The 21294-nt window shown below is 63.2% G+C and overlaps 1 protein-coding gene across 1 annotated transcript; it reads right to left on the bottom strand.

The window, feature by feature from the left end:
* Positions 1-5219: 5219 nt before the first annotated feature.
* Positions 5220-21266, bottom strand: FMNL1 (formin like 1; the record flags this gene model as incomplete). Its single annotated transcript, XM_082010406.1, has 27 exons — positions 5220-5383; positions 6118-6241; positions 6389-6475; positions 6755-6856; positions 7103-7266; positions 7372-7501; positions 7899-7979; positions 8080-8148; positions 8244-8478; positions 8748-8950; positions 9436-9557; positions 9674-9991; positions 10214-10427; positions 10541-10642; positions 10735-10884; positions 10979-11089; positions 11386-11460; positions 11804-11897; positions 11983-12059; positions 12281-12389; positions 12640-12753; positions 13576-13716; positions 13922-14005; positions 14695-14768; positions 14849-14932; positions 15192-15275; positions 21222-21266. 27 exons carry the CDS (start codon positions 21264-21266, stop codon positions 5280-5282), a joined length of 3297 nt encoding a protein of 1098 aa, XP_081866532.1. The 3' UTR covers positions 5220-5279.
* Positions 21267-21294: the final 28 nt, after the last annotated feature.

Here is a 21294-nt window from a genome sequence, read left to right as displayed (position 1 = left end):
AAATTGACAGCAGTAACTAGCTGGGTTCTTGGTTTCACCTCCCACCCTTCCCCGCAGACGCTTCTGTCTTGAATCAGAAAAGAACTTTGTTCCCAGAAAGAGCTTTGCTTGCAGCTCTCATCTTCAGGTCTCCTGCCTGACTTAGGAGCTGGTGCTCGCTCTCTGGTGTTGCTGCCAGCACTGTCTGGCAGGTAGGGCAGGAGGAGGGTATGGTGTTCCCTGGTAGGCAGGGTGGAGGGGTTGTGTTCCTCCATCCTGTTTCCACTGCTGACTTGGGACTTCACGCGAGCTGTCCCATCCAGGCAGCTCCCTCTGGAGAGGGAAAGGGCAGTGGCTCAGTCAGCTCAGACAAGGTCCGAATTTTGCTGCAGCGTTTATAAAAATCTCACTCCTGGCTATCAATCCGGCCAGCCGCTCGGCCCCTCCGCTGGAGGTCAGTGCCCCAGTTCTGCGTGGTGTGTTAGCTCAGCCTGTCTTCACTAGCACTGACGAACTGGCACGAGGCTTCGTACTGCTCCCCGTATTTCAAAACGTGTTAACGGAGTGGGATGGGCAGCTGGGCCCAGAATGCCTTAAGCTTTGAACTTTTTTTTACTGATTTCTGAGTTGTTTGGAGTATACTGAAACTGCAGGGGTCAGATTCAGATGGACAGGTGTTGCTAGCCCTTCTGTAACCCAGAACAAACCCCCAGGGAGGTGTAAGCTATGAGTGTACTTGTTCAGGACTGCGCAAAGTCCTTGCACACCTGGAAATCACAGTCACTTGCCGGTGTGCTGTGGCTCTTCCAGAGTGCTGTAACTGCAGTGGCCTCTGAGCAGGGGCTGTCTACATCCAGGCTGAATAGAGAAACAGTTCCCAAAAAGCAAGGTAGGCCCTGCCGGATCCATGCTGGTTCTGGGAGACACAACAGGGAAGGAATATTGGCAGTTTTCTCAAGTGGAGTTCAAGAAAAGTTACACTCTGGGCCTCCCTTTTTGAGGACCAATGCTCCTTAACCAGCTGATACTTTTTCCCTTTGGTCTCCCAGAACATTGGCTGGCTTTGATATTGGCATTGGCAGTGACATCCCTAATCAAAAACCTAAAGTTGTCATGTAATAAGCAAGTGGAACTCTTGAAGAAAAATTAAACCTGTCACCACTATGGATATAGTTTTCACAGCACTTTTTGTTCTAAAGCACTTAATACATGTGTCCAAAATAGGCACCTAATTATATCTGAAATGCCACATTAAGAGTCTTTTTAGTAAACAATTAACACATTACGCACATGTCTTCCAGGAAGGAGTGGGGGGAATGGGTATGTTGGCTCGATTTCTTTTTTTCAGATGCCACGAACTGCTAAGAATTGTAAGCTCTGGAGCAGGATGCCTCTCCAGGGTTCCCAGGAGCTTCTGAGCACGTGTTGAGTGCACCAAGCAATCTCCCCACACCTGGCACCCTTCCTAGGCTTCCTCTGAGGGGGGGAGGCGAAAAATCTGTTGGTTGTTTCTAAGAAGAGTCTGTTGGTGATGTGTCAATATGACACATCGCTGTCGCTGGTGTGTCAGTACGAAAGAATGGTCTGTTCCCTTCCCAAAGGCTGCGTCTTGTGGCTTTCACTGTTGTCTGCAAAATGCTTCGATGTACAGGTGTACGGTTTTGTACATCGGTGTTAGACTCGAGTTCTGCCGAGCAGTAGGGCGGGATGCAGCAGCCCTCTGTTTGCAGGACTTCTGAGCTTTACACTTCATCTATAGCATTAACGTTAATTTCAGGCCACCTACATGAACGAGTGAAAGGAGTAAACCCTTGTGAACCCAGAATGTCTTTGCTGGGTAGATGGAGGTGTCTGTGTTCTCCTGTACTCTCACACCAGCATTAGCCAGTATCTCCATCCTGTTTCTTTTGTCCAAAACCTTCAGTCCTATTTTGCTGCCACCTCAAGTAAGGAAGTGAGGCTGCAGATTTCCACCTAACAAATCTTTTACGTGACAGCCGGCCAGGCAAGCGGGCTGTCGTGTCAGCAGTCCCTGCCGGATGGGAAAGACACTCAGCTAATACCACGAACCACTGGTGCTTTTTTACTGTCCTGAAATGTGGTTCTCCTCTCAGGAGAATCTCCAGGGTTTTCATGGTTTTGCCACCTACCAGCCTGGGATCTCCTCAGCTCTTTCCTGCTGCCAGGACAGTTTCCTCTTAATTTGACTGGTCATTTGTGCTGTGACAGGCATAAAAAGACCAGCTTCCAGATCAAGGCTGGCTGTGCAATACTGACAAAAGAGAAAGTCAAGAAAGCTTTTCGTTATCCACATTAAGATTTGGCTGAAACTGCGTGTAATAACATAACTAGTCTTTAGGACAGAATCCCAGTTCAGGGTAGGGAGGACAAATAGCAGTAGGAGTGATAAACACAGATGGCTCTTGTCGTGTAGCTCCTGCCGAAAGTCTTTGTAAAAATCACTGTTGGCAAAGCAATATGAAGCTGATAATCTCTTTGGGATGGGCAGTACTGGCGTGGGTGAAGGCGATGGAATGACTAGCTTGTATTGAATGAATGACACTTTATAAAACTGTGATTTCTTGAAATTAACATTTTGACCTGCATTTTCACAGGGAAAAAAAATAAAATGGGAAAAAAAGAGTCTTCATTCTCATTGCTAGTGGTTTGATACGTCATCCCGGAGAAAGACAATGGTGGTAAATATGGCATTTTTCAAGAAGGGGAGCCTCTGCTATATATACCCTCGTTTCAGGGGGATGCGGGGAGAAGTCATTTCTGGGTATGAATACGTTGATGGATCTGAGCACAGGATTTGCCAAATATACTGGCATTTCTCTCTATTTCCAAGTAGATGGTCCCTTTTCCTCCTCCTGTCCCGCTGCAGGAGGGGGGACAGCGAATCGCTGTACTGAGAGCTGATGCGTCTTCCCCTCGACAGTGGGAAAGGTAGGTCTGGGATCTGGAGCACCAGGGTAAGCAGACAGAGCTCTAGAGGTTCGCCCACGCCTTTCCACGCCAAGTGCTCCTGCTCGCCGCTGGTGCAGGAGCTGCTTGTCTCCACTTAGGTGGTGGCATTGCCAGTGAGTGAGTGAGGTCAGGTATCTGAAACATAAACCCCAAAGTGAAGTTGGGGAGGGGGGTTTGCTGTCACGTACCTATGTTTGTACTGTGAACACAGGAATCAGATCAGGTGTCCGCAAAAAAAAAAAAAAAAAAGGGTGGGTGTTTTGTCACTAGACTTCCTATAAAGATACAGATCAGCTTAGGGAAGCACTAGACCACCTCTTGTCTCTGAGGACAGCCGCGCTGAGCAGCAGTGTAAAGTAGCTTGTGCTGGGCCTTTGCCCTGGAGCTTTGTGCTGGACCCAGCCTCTGCCTGAGCTGTCCGCTCCTCCATGCTGGGGATGGCAGAAGCTGTGGCCTCCTGGCCCAGGTAGCCCAGCAGAGATGGCTACGTGTCTGTGCAGGTGCCTGGGGTCTCTGTAGGGACACTTGTGTAGGCAGAAGTGGGACTGCCCCTTGGAAGAGCCGCATGTCCTGGCTTTTCCCTTCTGCTGTCCTGTGACACTTGTTCCTCATATTTTCACCCATTAGATCACGCTTGCCTAGAGGCTACTGGTCCTGCCCCCAGGTGCCGGCATGGGCAAGTCAGAAATACATCTTCCACTTAAAAATGCCCAAAGGAGCATGGTCACCGCTCCTGGCAGCAGCTCCTTACACAGGGGGTCAGGGGTTGCTAGCGGAGCAGCAAGCAGCAGCTCGTGCATCCCTCCGTCGCAGCATCGCTCCCCCATGCAAAGCTTCACCCCTTCTCACAGACAAGTGCTTTATCCTTAAGAGTCGTTTTATTACCAGTTCTGCTTTAGATTAAACAGGCCTTCAGTATATAAAAATAATGTATACAAATTAGCAGTTAATGTTTTAAATTTCTGGCTTAAAGGCATTTATAAGTTACACATTCATTTCCCTTCCCTCCCCTTTGAGCTTGTGTGTGATAACGAGCCGGCTGGCACTTAGCATCTTAATTACAGCAGGAAGCAGTCGCTGCTGCGGCTTACAGCAAGGACTAACCCTGGTCTAAAAGCTGGGACTAGTGAGAATGTACACGGCAGCCACGTGTCCTCGCAGCAGGGCGAGCCGGGGGCGTTTAACGCAGTAAATGTGGTAACAGGTTAATTGCGACAGTGCATGGTTCAGATTTACTGATCAGCAGCAAGGCAGGGGAGGAATCAAGTCCAGTACGTTATCTGGAGGCTCGTGCAGCTCTCTGGCCTCTCTCCTGCGTGATTTTAGCAGTGACCCAGCAGCGTTTTGGGATCATGGTGTTTGCTGCAAGGGCTGGAGGCTGCCACGTCGCATCCTGCAGCTGCTGGCTACCGGGGAGCAGCCTGGTGCTCCCCGAGGGCTGATGGTCTCTCAGAGGCTCCAGCCCCGACAGCGGAGACGGATGCCGGGGATGCAGGAGGGCAGAGCTAGGCACTGCCTCGCAGAGACCTGAGGGTAGTAAATCCTTGACCCTGCTGCTGATGGTCGTAGCTACGGAGCCTCCCCTGCGGCAAGGAACAGATTCACCGCAGCCTTAGGATCCTGGTGAGACCTGCTATACAGGTGCTCCAGTCCCTGCTCCCGCAGCACAGAGAAATTTTAAGGAAGACGTATAAAATCACTGTAAAATAGCACCCCTGCCAGCTCCTGGGGTCCGGGAAGTGCCCAGGGTGGATCTTTGCAGCAGGCTCCTCGCTGGAGAGGAGGCGCAGCCCGTGCTTGCTCGGCTCTGCAGCGGAGCAGAAAACGGGTCTTGAAGGGCTCTGCGAGGCCGGGGGAGTTGGGGGGGATGCGCAGGGACCGCCACGGCCCTGGCATACAACCCTCCTCCCCTCCTGCAGTGGGAAAACAAAGGCACCAGCAAGCTGAAGAGTGGGGCACACCAGTGCACCAGGCTGACCCTTGACAGGCTCTGGGGTAGGGATGGGGCAGCCCCTCTTTTCCTTCCGAGAGAAGTTGGGGCCCGTTCCGTGTTCCCCCCTCCCTGCCTGTACCCAGGAGGGTCCCCCAGCCCTGCCAGCCTGGAGGAGAGGAGCTCAGAGGCATCGCTAAGCAAGCGCCGGGGGATCCCTGCACCGGACGCGAGGGCATGCAGGGTGGGAGCTGGCACGCTAAGCGGCTGGAGCAGCTAGGAGTGGGCACCGTCCCTCCGCCCCGCGTCGTCCCGGGCCGGCGGGTTGACGTCCTGTGGTCCCATCTGCACCGGGACGATGGTCCTGCCCCGGTCCTGGCAGCTGCAGGGACGGCGCCGGTCACAGCGAGATGTCCGGCGTCGCCTGCAGGCTCTGCCCCGCAGCCCGTTTCTTGGCGCTGCCGCGGCCCTTGTCCGCGCGCCGGTACGGGTTGTTCCGCAGATCTGCACCGGCAGAAAGCGCAGAGGCCGCTGAGCTCCGCCTGCCCGCCCCGGCGAAGGCTGGGCCCCAGTCGCCCACCACCGCCCAGGAGTCGCCCCATCTGGGTACGAGGACGCGTGGGAGAAGCCCGACCCGCCGCACGCAGAGACTGGAGGAGCAGCAGCTACGAACAACCGGCCTGCGGGACCCTGTCCCTCGGCTCTTCCCGTGCCCAGCACCACAGCGCGGGGCTGGGGCCGACGCCGCGGTGCCCCCGGGGTCGGCTTTCAGCGTGGGGCAGAGCCCAGCCATTCTGCCACGCGGCCAGAGGTGACGGCGGGCCGACAAACCCGGGAGGGCGGCAAAGTCCGGCAGCGCCTGCCTGCGCCGTGCCCTCGCCCTCGCCCGGCTGCCCCCACGTTACCTACAGAGGACTCTCCTCGTTGAAGCTCGCGTCGCAGAAGAGCCGGGACGAGCGCTTGCCCGTCCGGGCCGTGAAAGGAACAGTTTTCAGAGCTGAGCAATCCAGAGAGGCAGCGAGGAGGAGGAAGAGGAGGAAGAAGCAGAAGGGGAGGAGGAGCTATGAGACAGGCCAGAGAGCGCTCGGCAGCTTTGCCGCATGGGATGGGAAGGTGCTGCAGGTGGGTTTGGTCCCCGCGATGGGGCGCGGTGGCCCCCCGCCGCCCCCCGTCACCGAGGGCCTCCCCGCTGGCACCGAGCGCTGGGTCTGCGGCAGGGTGGACGCCCGGCCGCTCACCTGAGATAATATCCTCGATGGCCCCGTCTTTCCCTTCGTAGATGAGCGGCTCCTTCACCATCTGCTTCCTCTTCAGCTCGGCGATCATGTCCATCTGCTGCCGCTTGGCTTTCTGGATGGGCAGCTGCGGTTGGGGACAGCGCGGGGTGAACGGCGTGGCCTCCCGCCGCGCCCCGAAGGAGATGGGGTGCCCCCCCCCCCCGGCTCTCCCCCACCAGGACTTGTTTTGCCCTCCCCCACCAGGACAGGGGGACACTTGGGGCACCTTCACCTCGGGCTGGTCCTCGGCAGGGCTGGATTCTGCCTCTTTGGCCGCGGCCTCTTGTTTCTTCCACAGCTCGATGTCCTGCTCTGCTTTCTTGGGAGAGGCGCAGGGAGGGTGTGCTGAGCCGGGGGGGTCCTGCCGCGGGACCACAGCCCCCCCTTCCTCCCCTCGGCAGCCCCCAGCTCAGCCCAACCCAGCTCCAGCACCTCCCACCGCCCCGAAGGGCAGCACCGAGCCCCAGCACCTCTCTGCCCCACCAGCCCCCAGCCTCACATGTGGCTTTTGCTGGTTACCCCGAAGTGGGGTCAGACCCCCCGGGCCCCAAGTCCCCTCCCAACCCCCAGAAACAGGGCAGCCCCTGTCCCCTCCTACCTTGTAGGCTCTGATGAAGCGCATGAACATGGGGAAGAAGGTGGTGGGGGGACTGGTCTTGGGGTTCTCCCCGAAGTACTCCACGGCCGACTCATACGCCTCCTGCGGGCAGAGACACCCCGATCCAGGGGGCTGGGGCTGGGCAGCGGCGCCCCATTGCCCATCGCCTCCTTCCAGCCTCCCCGACCTCGGCATCCCGCCCCGTACCGCCCTGGCTCTCAGCTCCCTGCTGGAGCCACGTCCCACCCAGAGCCTCTCCCACGGGGCAGAGGCACCTTGCGGTGTCCCCACACAGGACTAGGGGGGCCCAATCCTGCCCCACGACCCCGCACTACCCCCAGCACCCACCTTGGCAGTTTTGCTGTCAGCCTGCAGCTTCTCCATCACCTCTGAGTTGACCTTGAGGAAGTCCTTGAGGACGGGGCTGTCGTCCTGCCGCATGAACTCCTTGCGGGTCAGCTCCATGCCCTGCTGCAGGCCCCGCACGTCCTGCAGCACGCTGTCCAGGGAGACTGCGGGGAGGGCGAGCAGCGTGGGGGTCAGGGCAGGCTCGGAGACCCCCCGCAGCGGGGCTGCAGCCTGCCGCGACCCCCCAGCCCACTGCCCACGGGCACTACCTGTGCCTGCCTTGTCGAGGAAGTGCAGCTCGGTGTGGAAGCCGGTCAGCTCGGGGTACTTCTCCGTGATCACCCGCACCAGGTAATGCAGCAGCGTTTGCTTGCGATCCGTCGACTTCATCTCCAGGAGCTGGGAGGGAGCAGCGTCGGCCCCGGCCCACAGCCCACCACCCCACCTCAGCCCTGCTCAGGGCAGGCTCTGGTGGCCCTCTGCCCCCACGCCTGGTTCTGCACCCCTCCATCCCCACGGCTGGTTCTTGCTTCCCTCCATCCCTCCATCTCTGGTCTCTGCATCCCTCCAACCCACGGCTGGTTCTTGCATACCTCCATCCCTATAGCTGCTCCCCATGCCTCTCCAAACCCTATAGATGGTCCCTGCATCCCTCCACAGCTAATCCTGTGTCCCTCCAGCCCTATAGCTATAGGACCTATATTGCGTCCTTCCATCCCCACAGCAGCTTCCCAGGTTTCTCCATCTCTACAGCCGGTCCCTGTGTCCCCCCGGGACAGCCCCGCGCCGACCCTACCGCATCGAGGCTCTGCAGCCGGAAGCCGTAGGCTGCCCCGCGCTTGCTGCTGTTCATGTAGTTCCCGAAGGCCAAGACAATCTGCGGAGACACAACGGCTCAGGGACACAACCCGACACAGATGGGGCACCCTGCGTGCGCCCGTCCCCCCACCAGGGCCACTGCACCCCACACTCCTCACCTCGAGGATGTTGCGGAGTTTGCTGGAGGACTTGAGGGACATAGAGGCAGCGATGACGGCGTTGAGTTGCTGTGGGTGGGAGGAGAAGCGTGTGAGTCTCGCTGCAAGATGCCACCCCCTTGCACACCACCCGCAGCCACCCCGTGTGTGTCCCCGACACCCACCGGCATGAGCAGCTGGGCCGTGTCGTTGAAGTTGCCCAGGAAGATCATGACGTTCATGTGCTCGGCCAGGCGTGGGATCTTGCTGAAGCGGATCATGAATTGGTCCTCATCCGAGAGCTCCTCCGGCGGCTGCTGCTCCCGCTCGAACTTCCCGATGAGCGTCCGCTCGTACTCAGTGGGCAGGAAGCGCAGCAGCAGCTCCAGAAAGTCGAGGCTCAGGGCTTGCTGGTCATACCTGCGGGTGGTGGAAACGCCCAGCACAGTCAGACCCTGCAGCAGGTCCCACAAGCCCTGCCATCATCCGTGACTGGTTCCCGTCTTCCTCCATTCCCGCAGCTGATCCCTGCATCCCTCCATCTCTCCGTATCTGGTCCCTGCATCCCCACAGCTGGTGCCATTGCTCCTCCAGCCCCAGCACACCCCACACCGTACCGACCCTTTGTCATAGCGGGGCTCGCACCTGACCTTCTCCCGGCCTTCTCCCCTCAAAGAGGGGACACTCACGTCTCGATGGCTGTGCAGATGTCCTGGATGCTGCGGCCACCCTTGCGGAGGGTGATGGCCAGGTTCTTGGCTCGGTTGGACTCCATGAGGGTGACCTTGTTGGGAGTCTTCTGTGTGGCCTTCACCTTGAGGGCACTGATGTCCAGGCCGGGGCCCTGCGCCTTGGTCTTGAACTGCTCCTCAAAGTCACTCATGTCCAGCTCCTGTGGAGAGACAGGGCTGAGGGCACAGCGGGGAGGTGACGCAGGACATCGGGGACAAGGATGGGGCCAGAGGACTGGGACAAGGGGGAGAGGAGTGAGAGGATGAAGGTGGAGCAAGGGGATGAGGTCAAGTTGAAGGGATGAGGATGGAGCAAGGGGACAAGGACAAGGGAACAGGGAGGGGGTAAGGCAGGTATGAGGGGACCGGAAGATGAAGATGAGGAAGAAGACATGGACAGGATGTGAGGATGAGGATGGAGCGAGGGGACAAGGACGGGGTGAAGGAGGACGGCAGATCCCATGTTGTCCCTCTCCATGGCGCCAAGGAGCTGCTCCAGCCTCCAGCTCCTGCAGCAGCCACATGACACCACAGATGGGTGCAAGGTGGGCACGCGGGGCAACCTCAGCGCAGGTGCGGCGTGGACCAGGGTGCCGCCTCAGCCGACACGCTGCGCCCGGACCCCTGGAGTCCCCCATGTCCTCACCTGCAGCACCTTCTCGTCATTGAGCTCGGTGAAGACGGTGCCATCTATCTGGCTCGGCTTCAGTGCCACCCAGTTGAAGACGGGCATGCGAAACTTGGTCTGGATCGGCTTCTTCACCTTCACTGCAGGGTGATGGGGAGAGAGGACACGTCACGGGGTGGGGGGATCCCAAACCCACCCCAGGGTGCCCCCAGCCCTCACCTGGGGGATGTCCCCACCGTCCCTGGGCCACACTCACCTGAGCTGCTGGCGGCGTGGGGGGCACCCGGCCCAGCTGGGAGCTCCCCACCAAGGGGTGGGGGTGGTGGAGGGGGGGGAACGGGGCCCCCCTGCCCCCCCGGGAGCGGGGGGGGTGGGGGTGGCACTTGGGCACCCGGCAGTGGAGGGGCTGGGGGGGGGGCGGTGCCTGCAGGCAGCGGGGGTGCGGGGGGCAGCGGGGGCCCAGGCTCAGCCCCTGGCAGTGGTGGGGGGGGCGGAGGTGGGGGGGCTGCGGGCGTAGCGGGTGCTGGTAGGGGAGCTGGGGCCGGAGCCGGGGCCGGAGCCGGGGCCGGAGCATCTGCAACGGAAAGAAAACGTGGGTGAGATGGTGGCACAGCAGGGCACGGTGCCACCGCCATGTTCCCTCTGCCACCGAGTGACTCTGCGTCCCTGGGCACATCCCCACGCCTCGCCTCAGTTTCTCTGCCCAGGGACACGCTGCCAGCCCTCCTCTGTGCCGGGTGTCCCCACCGGGAAGGGGATGACATGGGCTGCTGCCATCCGCCCGCACCAGTGGTACCTGTGCCGGTGGCCTCTCCGGTAACCACGGGGGCTGCTGGGGTTTCTATGACGACGGGGACAATTTCGATGGCGACGTCTCCGTCGGGCCCACGCAGGATCTGCACCAACCCCTTCTCCTCCAGTTCCGCCAGCCGCCGCTCCAGCGCCAGCCGGTAGCACTCCTGGGGCTGCGGGGCTGGCGGGCTGGGTGGCCGTGGTGGGCTCAGCTGCTCCTGCAGCGGTGACAAGCCCCGGCACATCACTGGTGTCCCACTGCACCCCTTAAACCCTACTCCCCCAGGCACCCATCCCTTCCTCCAGCTTCGTAGCACCCATGGGTGCTCACCCGCAATGCCTCCAGCTCCCGCCGCGCCTGGCTCAGCTGCTTCTCCAGCTCCGCTATCTTGGCCATGGAGTCGTTCTCTGCATCCTGCAGCTTCTCTGTCAGCTGTGGGGGACAAGACGCCGTCGCTCAGCCCCATCCCCGTCCCTCCCTCGGGGCTTGCGTCAGCAGCTCCTGCCCACGCACCCACGTCCCACCTGGCTGACGTGCTCCTGCAGCTCCTCCATGTGCTCCAGCACGGCTGTCTTGGTCTCCGAGTCCTCCAGCATGGCCCCCACGTCGAAGACGTTGTCCAGGTAGGCTTGGATCTGCACCTGCAGCTTGTCGCTCTCGGTGAGACGGAGGCTCTGCCATGGGACAGCCGGTGGCACCGTCACGGACGGCGGTACCCCCTCCAGCACCCACCCACCTCCGGCACCGCGGCGGTGCAGGACCACCCACCTCCAGATAGTGGTCCAGCCCCAGGTGGGTGAACTCGTACTGCAGGAAGACGCGGAAGTTCATGTTCTCCACCGAGTGCACCACGATGTTGATGAACTGCATGCAGGCCACCTGCGGGGCAGGCACGGGCTCAGCGCGGCCGCTGGCATGGCGCGGTGGCCTGATAGCGCCTGGGGACACGGGGCCCCAGGGATTGATCGGTGGCCCTCGGGGACGTGGTGCCCCTGGGGAATGCACGGTGGGTTCACAGCCCTGGGGACACACAGACCTGGGGAAGGACCGGCAGCCCAGCAGCTGCCGGGGACAGCACGAGGGTTTGGCATCCCCAGGACAGCAGGGTGGCTCGGCAGCCCCTGGGGACACGATGGCCTGGGGACAGCAGAGCACCAGCCCCACCAACCGCTCACCATGAAGTCGATGTTGGTGTCCTCGTTTCGGAAATACTCCATCAGCTTCTCAAAGCGGTTCTTCTCCCCGCAGACCTGGGGTGGGAGCAGGGGCCTGAGGGCCGGGAGGGACATGGCCGGGGTGGGCACCCAGGGGCCAGCGGGACAGGAGGCACCCGTTGGTGACACTGTCCCAGCCCTGCCGGGTGCTTGCCTAGCGCCTGGTCCAGTTGGAACATGGCCCTGGGGCCATGCGCTGGCATGGGGACATCAAGCCCAACAGCCGGAGGATCCCCAAGTGAGCCATGGGGTGGGCTTTTTTAGGATGGAGGATGCCCCAATGATGCAGGGCTCTGCCACACATAGGGAAACCGAGGCACGAACCGAGTCAGAGCATGGCTGTCAGCATGGGGACCGTGTGTCCCTGCTGGGGACTCACCTCCTTGAAGTTGTCGAAGGCGGCCAGGATGATGTCGTGGCCACCTCGGACCAGGCAGACGGCGGCCAGCAGCTCCAACACCAGCGCCTTGGTCCTGCGGAGACACGGGGCACGAGGGGCTTGGGGCCATGGGGCGGGCAAGGGGATGGAGGAACAGGAGGACGGGGGACGGGTCCTACCTGGCGTTCTTGTTGTTGAGGCTCAGGGTGATCTCGTTGACGCAGGCTGGGTGGTTCATCACCAGGCTGAAGCCAGACTTGGGGCAGGGAAAGGAGCATTAAGGGCATCGTGCACCCTCCTGTCCCCACCCCAGGGACGCTCCAGGACTTTGGGACATCCCATGCCACGTCCCCACCAGACATGAGGACATCCGAGCAAGGGTTGCACCCCAAACCCTGACCCCAAAAACAGCCCCACAGGGGCTGAAGCCTTTTGGGGAGCCCCAGGTGGGTCCCCGAGGACGCCGCCCTCTCCCACCTGGTAGTTCATGATGGCGCGGAGACACATGATGCAGACGTGGACGTCGTCCTTCTGGCTGACGAGGCGGGAGTTCCTCAGCGCCTTCCTGCTGTGCGAGGGGTTCAGCCTGGGTGGGCGAGAGGGCAGCTGAGGGGGGCCGTGGGGTGGCCGTGGGGCGCAGCGCAAGCGGGGAGGGGGCAGCGCGTGGGTGGGCAGCAGCGGGGAGGGGGGGACGCCGGGGGACCCGGGCGGTGGCATCCCCACGGGAGAGACGCCCACGTCCATCCCTGTCTACGAGCCCTTGGGGTGGTGGGGCGCTGGGGGGTGGGATGGCGGTGGGGTGCCCCTCGTGCGCACGGGCGGTCTCGGAGGCTCACCGGGGCGGGTAGGAGCTGCCGGGTGACCTGGGGCTACCGTCCCCGTCGCTGCAGGGGACGCTGGGGTGGACGTGGCGGAGGAGGGTGTGGATGTGCTGGTTCGAGAGGCAGCAGCTGGAGGCGCGTTAGAGCCTGCAGGACAGGAGGGAGAAACGGGGCTCCCGCGTGGCCCCTGGGAACACCGGGCTTGGGGACGCAGGTGGGGGACAAGGGCTGGGACCCCCCGCAGGTGCCACCTCACTCCTGACCTGTCCTGGGGCTGGGGGGACACCCCGGCTCCTTCGGAGCTGCTGGCAGGCGGCGAGGGGCACACACGGTCCCCGAGGTGCCACGTTACAGCCCCCGGGGTGACCGCGGCGGGGTGTCCCCTCGGACCCCCCTGCCCGCTGGGGACGCCCCGCAGGCACCGTCCCCGACGCCGGTGACCGGCAGCGGGGTCCCGCCGGGGCGTCCCCGCCCCGCCAGCGCCCCGGCCCCGTCACCTACCGTCAGCGCGTCCCCCGGCAGCGTGCAAGAGAAGAGCGGGGTTAGAAGGGGGCTGCGGGGCGAGCGGCACCAAGCGAGAGCCACCGGCCACCGGGACCGGCTGCGGGGGGCGCAGGCCCAGGCCTCTGTCCCGGTTTTAAACCAGGGGGGACAGTTTGTTCCCCCAAAATCTCAGGCACCTCCAGTTTTTGCTTATTCGTGGGTTACGCCCAGAGCAGCCCACAGCGGTGGCGGCACCGGGCTGATGCAGCCCAGCTCCCAGCGGGTTTGTCCCTTGCGCACGCACACGGGGACGTGGCTTTGTCCCCCCCAAACCAGCGCTGGGGACCCGTTTTTTAAGACCAGGCCTGCGTCTCCCTGCCGAGCCCCTCTTGGAGCACGGCGTGGCCAGGGGTGCAGCGAGGCAGAGAGCAGGGCAGGGGACGGCGCGGGGACGCTCGGGGACGTTACCTGACGGTGAGCTGCCGCACTTTGGAGGAGCCCGGCGGGGGGGACAAGGAGCTGCTTTTGCTCAGGTCCTCCAGCGACCGCTCCAGGACCTTGCCCTTGTCGGAGCCAGGGCTGCCGTTCTCGGCGCAATCCATGTCGTACCTGGAGGCCCGCGGGGACGGGTGAGCCGTGGCACCCCGATACGGGCAGGCGCCCCGCTGGGGTCCCCAGGGCTGGGGATGCTGGGGGTGCTCTGCCCAACCATGGAGCATCCTTAGCTCCAGCACTCCGACGGCAGGGGAGAGCAGCCCCCTGGGACCCCCCGCCCCTCTTGGCCTTGGGGACGGGGGACCCGCTGGGGACATACGCGACGGAGCACTGGGCGAAGGCGAGGTACTCCAGCAGCACGTCCAGCCCCTTGTTCTCCTCGTTGAGGAACTCCTGGACCCAGCTGGGGGGGGCAGGGGGTCAGTGGGCTCCACCAGCCCTCCTCATCCTCCCTTCTGCCCCCCAGCGGAGCCACCCTCTGGGTCAGACGTCCCTGGCGAGGGTGGGACGCGCTGGGGACATGAGGCGGCACCGCGAGCTGGCACCGCTCTGAGGCAGGTGGGTGCCATGGACACCCGGCTCCTGATGCACGGGGGCATCGAGAGGAGCTCAAGCGCTCCACTGGCACCAGTGCCACCAGTGCCACCGCAGCCACCAATGCCACCAGTGCCACCGCTGCCACCAGTGCCACCAGTGCCACCACTGCCACTGCTGGCACCGCTGGCACTGTGACAGGACAGCCTGGCCCTGGGTGGCAGGACCATAGTCACCCATGGCTCAGCACCCACCACAGCGCGAGGGACCAGGGCACCCAGGGTGGGAACCAGGGTCCCTCCTGGCACCCAGGGTGTACCAGAGAGCCAACCCGGGGTTTGGGTCCTACAGCACCCATGGCACAGCCGGCTGCTTCAGCACCCCTGTCCTCCCATCAGAGCCACCCCAGAGGGGCAGGATGAGGCCACCAGCCTCCACGCACCATCGTCACCCCCACAAGCCAGAAGCCACCGGCACGCCAGTCCCTGTCCCAGCAACGTTGGGGACAGCAGCAACAGCCGGGTGACAACGAGGACGCCCCAGCTCCCCCTTCCTTACCCGATGTAGTTGGTCCTCAAGGAAATCTCCAGCTCCCGGAGCACCTGTGTCGACTCCTGCACTCGCCTCTTGAACTGGGGGATGGGGAGAGCCATCGGCACTGTCCCCGCGCCCAACCCAGGACGGGGACACGGGGCGGAAGGGGAGCCCTCACCTTCCTGCTTACACCACCCGTGTCCAAGTAGCTCTTCAGCTTCTGGATGTAGGCAGACGGTGGGTTTTTCACCTGGAAACGCTCCTGCAAGCCCCGAAGAGAGGTTGAAACCGGGCCACCCACCCATGGCACAGGGACATGCCACCATCCCCGTGGCAGCCACCGTGTCCCCCCCCCCCCGCTGCAGAAGGTCACGCATTGATGTTTAATCAGGTTAATAACGCGCCGGCTCGCTAACGGAGACGGATGTCAGCGCTCGGCACGTGCTGGATTGTCGCCTGTGCTGCGAGTGGCACCTGGGGACAGGGATGGCACCGGGGACGCCGCGATGCCCGGCCCTCACCTGGTCACAGATGAGCTCCCACTTCTTCTCGTTGTCGTACTGGTTGAGCAGCTTCATCTTGTCTGGAGGCAGGTTCATGGAGTTCTGTGGGGTGATGGGTGTCAGGGTTGAGGGTCACCCCCAAAAACACCCCGGGGCTGTGGCACCTGCCGCTCACCCAGCACCTGGTGTCCTTGCTCAGCGGTGGGAGGCTGGGGACACCAGTGGGATGATGGGGACATCGCCATCCCCAGGATGTCAGCATCCCAGCAGCTATGGACCCACCAGCAGCATCCCCACCTGGGGGTCCCTGAGGACCCCCTGAGGACATGTTAGCAGGGGACAGGAGGAAAAACTGGACACATCCATCCATGTCACGAGTGTGTGATGCTCCAGGCCTCAGCCAGCCCGGCCCTGGCAGAGCCGCTCGGGGTGAGGGTGAAGGACAGGGACATGGGCTCCGCTCGAGGGTGACGGTCGCCTCCGAGTCCCCCCACTGCAGGCGCCCAGCTGGTGAAATCAGTGTTTCTTTAGAAACATGATGTCAGGGCAGGGCCTGGTGTGTCACCACGTCCCTCCGTGCCACCGTTGCACAACCCCAGCCCCCGCCGCCCCCCCGGGGCCGCCCCGGCAGGACGTGACATGGTTTCCGCTCTCCGAACGGCACGAGGCGGCTGCCGAAACCGCTCCGTGCCATGGCCGGGGCTCCGGGAGGCCCCGGGTGCAGCTCCGGTCTCCGGGGTGCTCAGGGGCACACGGGGCCCCCACGGGACACCAGACGGTGACCGGCAGAGCCTTTCGTGGGGCACCCACTGTGGCCTGGGTGACGCTGGGAGCTCAGCTGGGGTCACAGCGGATTTAATCGCCCAAAAGACCCATTTCTTGGTGATCTGGTCGCTGGGGGAAAAGCAGGAGAGGCCAGGCAAGCTGGCACGATGCCACGTGAAGGCGATGCACAGTCCCAAAATCACCCTTAACCTCCAGTTTTGGGGTCTCCTGATGTTGAGGATGGGGCTGTGGGTGCATGCACCCCTGGGACACCCACATCCTTGGGGAAAAGGTATCTCGCAGGGGTTTGGCTGCCCACGGAGGAGCAGGTCCAAGAGGACAGGAGGAGCGGAAACCTCGCCGCCCTCCTCCAGCGAGGACCTGTCGAGCTGCTTTCGCAGGAAGCCAAGGCCAGGAGACGTGGGCGGCGAGGAGCCGGCGCCGGGCCGGGTTTGGCCAGGGGACGGCGCGCACGGAGAGCTGGGCAGGGAGGGTAAAACTGGGCTGTGGGGTCAGAAACAGCCCCATGGCGGAGCTGCCGGGGCTGCGTCGGAGCTGCCGGGTGGGACCTGGGACGGGCAAGGTGGCAAAGCACCCAGATGTCCCCTTTGCTGGGGAGGCTGGACCTCATGGTCCCCGAGGTGCCGGCCTTGGGATGGATGGGATCCTCCAGAGGGTCAGGGCTGTGCCAAGAGGGACCAGGCACCCAAACACCCCGCCCAGGGCTCCAGCAGCATCCGTGGCACCCTCCTTGGGTCACTCTATTGGGTGCCCTCAGCTGAGAGGGGACGGTGGCACCCACCACAGGGACCAGCTCTTCCAGCGACCATGCGTGGAAGCTGGAAAAACCAAGATCAACCGTCACTGGTGGGACAGGACCTCCCGTGGGCTCCCTGCCACGAGGATGCAGGAGTGGCAGGGGGATGCCGGGGATGTCCCCATGGAGGTGGCTCTGCCACCGAGCCCCACCGTCCCTTCCCCGCAAGCAGGGCTGGGCCGGGTGGCAGGATGTGGCACGGTTTGGGTACAAACTGGGTGGCGGCCATGTTCCGCCACGGCCCTGGGCGGGTGTGTGGTGCCGGGGGGAGGAAGTGGCTCCGCTGTGGTCCCCAGCGTCAGCCGGCGGCGCGAAGAAACCGGTTCTCGTTTCCTGCCAGGGAAGGGGGGACTGGTGCAGCGGGAGGTGTGGGGCAGGGCGGGAGGTGTGGGGCAGGGCGGGTGATGGGGGTCCGGGTGGGAAACGTGGGGCAGTGAGCAGCCGAGCACCCCGGCGGTGGCAGAGGAAGGACTTGGTCTCCCTCCTTGGGGGGGAAGGGGATGGAGGGGCCATGGAGACTTGCCCCCAGCAGCCACATCCCACCACCCATCATCCAGCACCCTCCAGCCAGCACCCAGCACCCTCATCCCACCCCGGCGGGGGGCTTCCCTCTCCCCCCCCCATCCTGCCAGCAGCGTCCCAGCCCGTCGCGTTACTGAACGGACGTCACCAAACCTCCTGCACCGACCCTCCCGGGACGCGAGGTGCCACGGAGCCCACGCTGCCATCCCACCCGCGCCGGCATGCGGCCGGCTGGGGCTCCCCGTGCCGGGGTGGGTTTGCTGTGGGGCCGAGCTGGCCTTAACCCAACACCTAAAACTAAGACTGAGGGGAGGCAAAGCAGCACCGACATCATTTTCTGGTGCAAAAAGACTTTTTCTTAGCACAGCACCCGCAGCGCCGGGGCTGCTGCCGAGGGGGCAGGGACGGAGCTATTTTGGGTGTCAGACACCTTCTTTTTGTTCCGCACGCCAGCCGGCAGAGCCGAGCAGAGCGGGGCTCTGCACCAAAGCCCAGCACGGAAATCTCAAAGCGTCGCGTCCTTTACGGAAACGTTCGCGCTGCAAAACACCGACGGGCTCAAGCGCAAACCAGGCTGAACCCAGGGAGCATCGTTTCTGGGGCACGTGAGGGATGCGCATCCACGGAGCGGGGACGGAAAGCCTTGATGGCATGGGAGAGCGTCCCAGCCCGGACGTCGGGTACAACCCTGCCCGCCGCAGGGAAGGGGTTGGAGCAGCCCTGGGTGTCGGTTTAGGAGCTCTCACCGACCGCGGGAAGGACTGACGTCAGCGAGGCCGCGCCGCTCCCGGGATGCTCCATCCCTCCTGGCCACGGAGCACAATGCTCCCACCTGAGGGGCTTCGGGGCACGCCCGGCCCCACAGAGCCAGCCACCCCACGGTGTCCCCTCCAGTGACCCTGACCACTGCCAGATCCATCCTTCTGCCTCTTCCCGAGGCTCAGCGCTGGGCACACAGCAGGATCGGGCCCACCCAGGGCTCTCCCGACCCCCAGCGTGCAGCAAGCCTGGCTGGGACACGCTCCCGGGACCAGCTCGTCCCGCCAGGGAGTCCCTGGACCCAGCCGGGACCCAAACCCCCCGTGTGCCAGGCAGGGACACGCCGGGGGAGGAGCACACAGGTCCCCGCCGATGGCCGGATCCGGCCGCAGGGGTGGCGGGGAGCGGGGTAAGGGACGGGCGGCCGCCACCGCCCGCTGCTGCCAGCTCCACTTTAGAACAAGCAGAAGCTGCTCTCGGCACAGGCTGGGGAGCGGAGCCCGATCCAGCCACCGCGCCCGCGTCCCCGCCGGGTGCCTGCCCGCCCTGCGCCGCGCACGGGCGATCCCAGCGCCGGGACGCCGTCCTGAGCCCGCCAGGGCCTGATCCGGCCACAGACGGCAGCTCTCAGCCCGCTTCCCTTCCGACCCAGGGCACACATCCCCCATGGGGACACCCCACCGCAGCCCCCGCGGCACCCAGCCAGGCCTGGCCGCCGTGCCGGCACCGGCCTGGGGACGCGTCCGGCAGAAAGCCGTGCATCGGTTTTCTTTCCCGGTTGCGCTGAGGCCGACGCCGCAGCCGTGGCGTGACTGGTCCCACCGCCGGGGCCAACGGCTCATCTGCAAACATCTGCAAACATCTGCAGCAGTGACGTTGGCTGTGTTCTCCCCCAGGTCCCGGGAGAAGCAGCAGCAAAGCCACCGCCAGCAAAACCTCCCGGCCGGAGCAGCCCCCGTCCCCATCAGCCCCCGTCCCCAGGCTCCAGCTGAACCCTCCCAGCTATTTTCGGATTCACCTCTACCTCACTCTCGACTCACAATTTCATTCATATATTCCCAATTTCTACCTCTCATTGTGCAAAAGGGGAAAAAAATCCCGGCTGCTCCAAGCGGGAGCATCCGAGGATCCCCATCCCGGCAGCAAAGACGCTCCCATTCGTCCGCTCCATCCCAAAAAGCCACCTCGGCACGTCCCATACCACTTGGCACTGGGACAACCCTCCCGTCGCCCTGCCAAAGCGGCATCTGCCACGGTGCCCTAGCTGGGAAGAAGCCAAATTCAGGGAGTAAAACGAAATTCCCCATTTCTTGGCATGCGATGGGTTTATCCATCCCCTTCCCGGTGGTAGTTTGGATCCCACGGGCTCCACCATTGGCTTTTCTGCCAGGCTTTGCCCCACCAGCTCGCCCAGTTTGGGATGTCCAGCCCAAAACTGGTTTGCTCACGGCATTGCCGTAGCTGTGGCAACCTGCCAGATCTGGATCGTGCCCCACCAGGAGATTCCCAATCCGTCACCTCCTGCTCCGTCACTGATCTCACAAGCTCAAGAGGTGGAAAAATTGAATCCCAAGTCAAGGGACGTGCTTGGGGTGGGGAAGGGCAGCGGGACCCCCCGTCACCCCCGGGGGTCCCGCTGCCCCCACCGGCCCCGAGAAGGGGGCAGGGAACCTGCGAAAGGAGGAAGCGAGATTGGGACAGCCAATTTCACAAGACGCCCGGTTCCCGTCTGGCCCAAACCCAGCCCCTGGGTCCCCCCGGCCCCCGGGAAAGGGCTTTCCCTCGGGATGGAGGGGGTCCGGGTGGCGGCGGGGGCCTGGAGCCGCGCTTTCCCCTTTGCCGATCGTTTTTCGGCTCGGGATTTTCAACCTGCCGCCACCCCGCCAGGCAGAAAGCGCCGTTTCCTGAGGCCTCGCAGCAGCAGCGGAAGCACCCGGAGGTCCCCGGCCGCCCGTCCCCTCCTGCCACCGCCGCTGCGGCACCCGGGAGCCATCACAGGCGCCACCACCCAGCTCAGCCACCCTCCGCACCCACGGCGATGGGCGTCCCACGGCAGGAGGGCAAGGCCCTGTCCTTGGGGATTTTGGGGGTCCCATGAGGATCCCCACCTTGCAAAGCCCTTCGCCATCATCCCCCCGCGGCCGCGCCGAGCCGGAGCTGATGCTGCCGGCAGCAGAGAAGCGGCAGCGGCTCCAGCTGCGATGTCTGTCCCCAAATAATCCTCCTATAAATGCCACGAGATAAAAAAGCTTCCAACCAGTTTGCGCTCGGGGCTGGGATGGTGGATCCCACCGAGTAGATCCCGGCGTGCCAGCAGCCACGGGACCTATCGCCCATGGCCGCTCCCGGCACGGGGTCAGCAAACGGGCTCCATCTCCCGCCGGGAGATCAAGGGATTAAAGCAGCAATTTTTTTTTCCCCACTCCCAGCCTGACCCTCCATCACGGAGCTTTTTTGGGGAGGGCACGGATACGGGATGGAGCGTGCCCCAGCTCCTGCAGCAGGACCATGGCCGGCCCGGTGCGAAGGTCACAGTCGGCCGGCCCCACTCAAGGACGGAGGAGAGCAAGCGGGAGCTGATCTCCCGCAGCTCCGAGTGTTTCAAGGAGCTGCCATCCCACGGGAACGCGGCTTCGGCATCGCCCGCTGCGCACACCGTGGCCGGAGCTGGGCAGGCCGGGAGCGATGCCGGTGGTTTTCCCCGGGGGGAACGGCAGCAGGAGGAGGAGGAGGAGGAGGAGGTGAGCCGAACGCTTTGACATCCGCAGCACCGGCTGCCTGCAGCACGCTGCCAGCCCCGGGCCCTGCCGCCGCCGGCTCCCCGCCATGGCGGAGCGTCCCCGGGCGCCCGAGAGCCGGGGTCACCCCAACAGTTTAGGGCCGGATCCCCCCACCACGAGAGCACCGGGGAGGCAGCACCGGCTCTGGGGCATCCCCCGGGCAGGGCCGAGCATCCCCACGAGTAACCGGGTGGGAGAGGGGAAATTATTATTAATAATTAAAAATAATAAGAAAATAAAATAATAAATCGCCTAATATACTCTAAAACATGATAATAACAATTAAAATAGTAAAAAGGGGAGGAGGAGGAGGACGGTGATGGTGGCGATGACGGCGATGGTGGCGAAAGCCCAGGCGGGGTCTGGGGCTGCCCCCGCCGCCCCCACCCCGAGCCCCCGACTCACCAGGACGCGGCCGAAGCGCTCCTCCAGCTCGGCGGCGGCGGGCATGGGCTGCCGGGGGGGCGGCGGCGCGGCG

Source organism: Phaethon aethereus (assembly GCF_964289735.1).
Source record: "Phaethon aethereus genome assembly, chromosome: 25".
NCBI classification, from domain to species: Eukaryota; Metazoa; Chordata; class Aves; order Phaethontiformes; family Phaethontidae; genus Phaethon; species Phaethon aethereus.
This window is presented reverse-complemented; position numbering and strand designations above follow the sequence as displayed.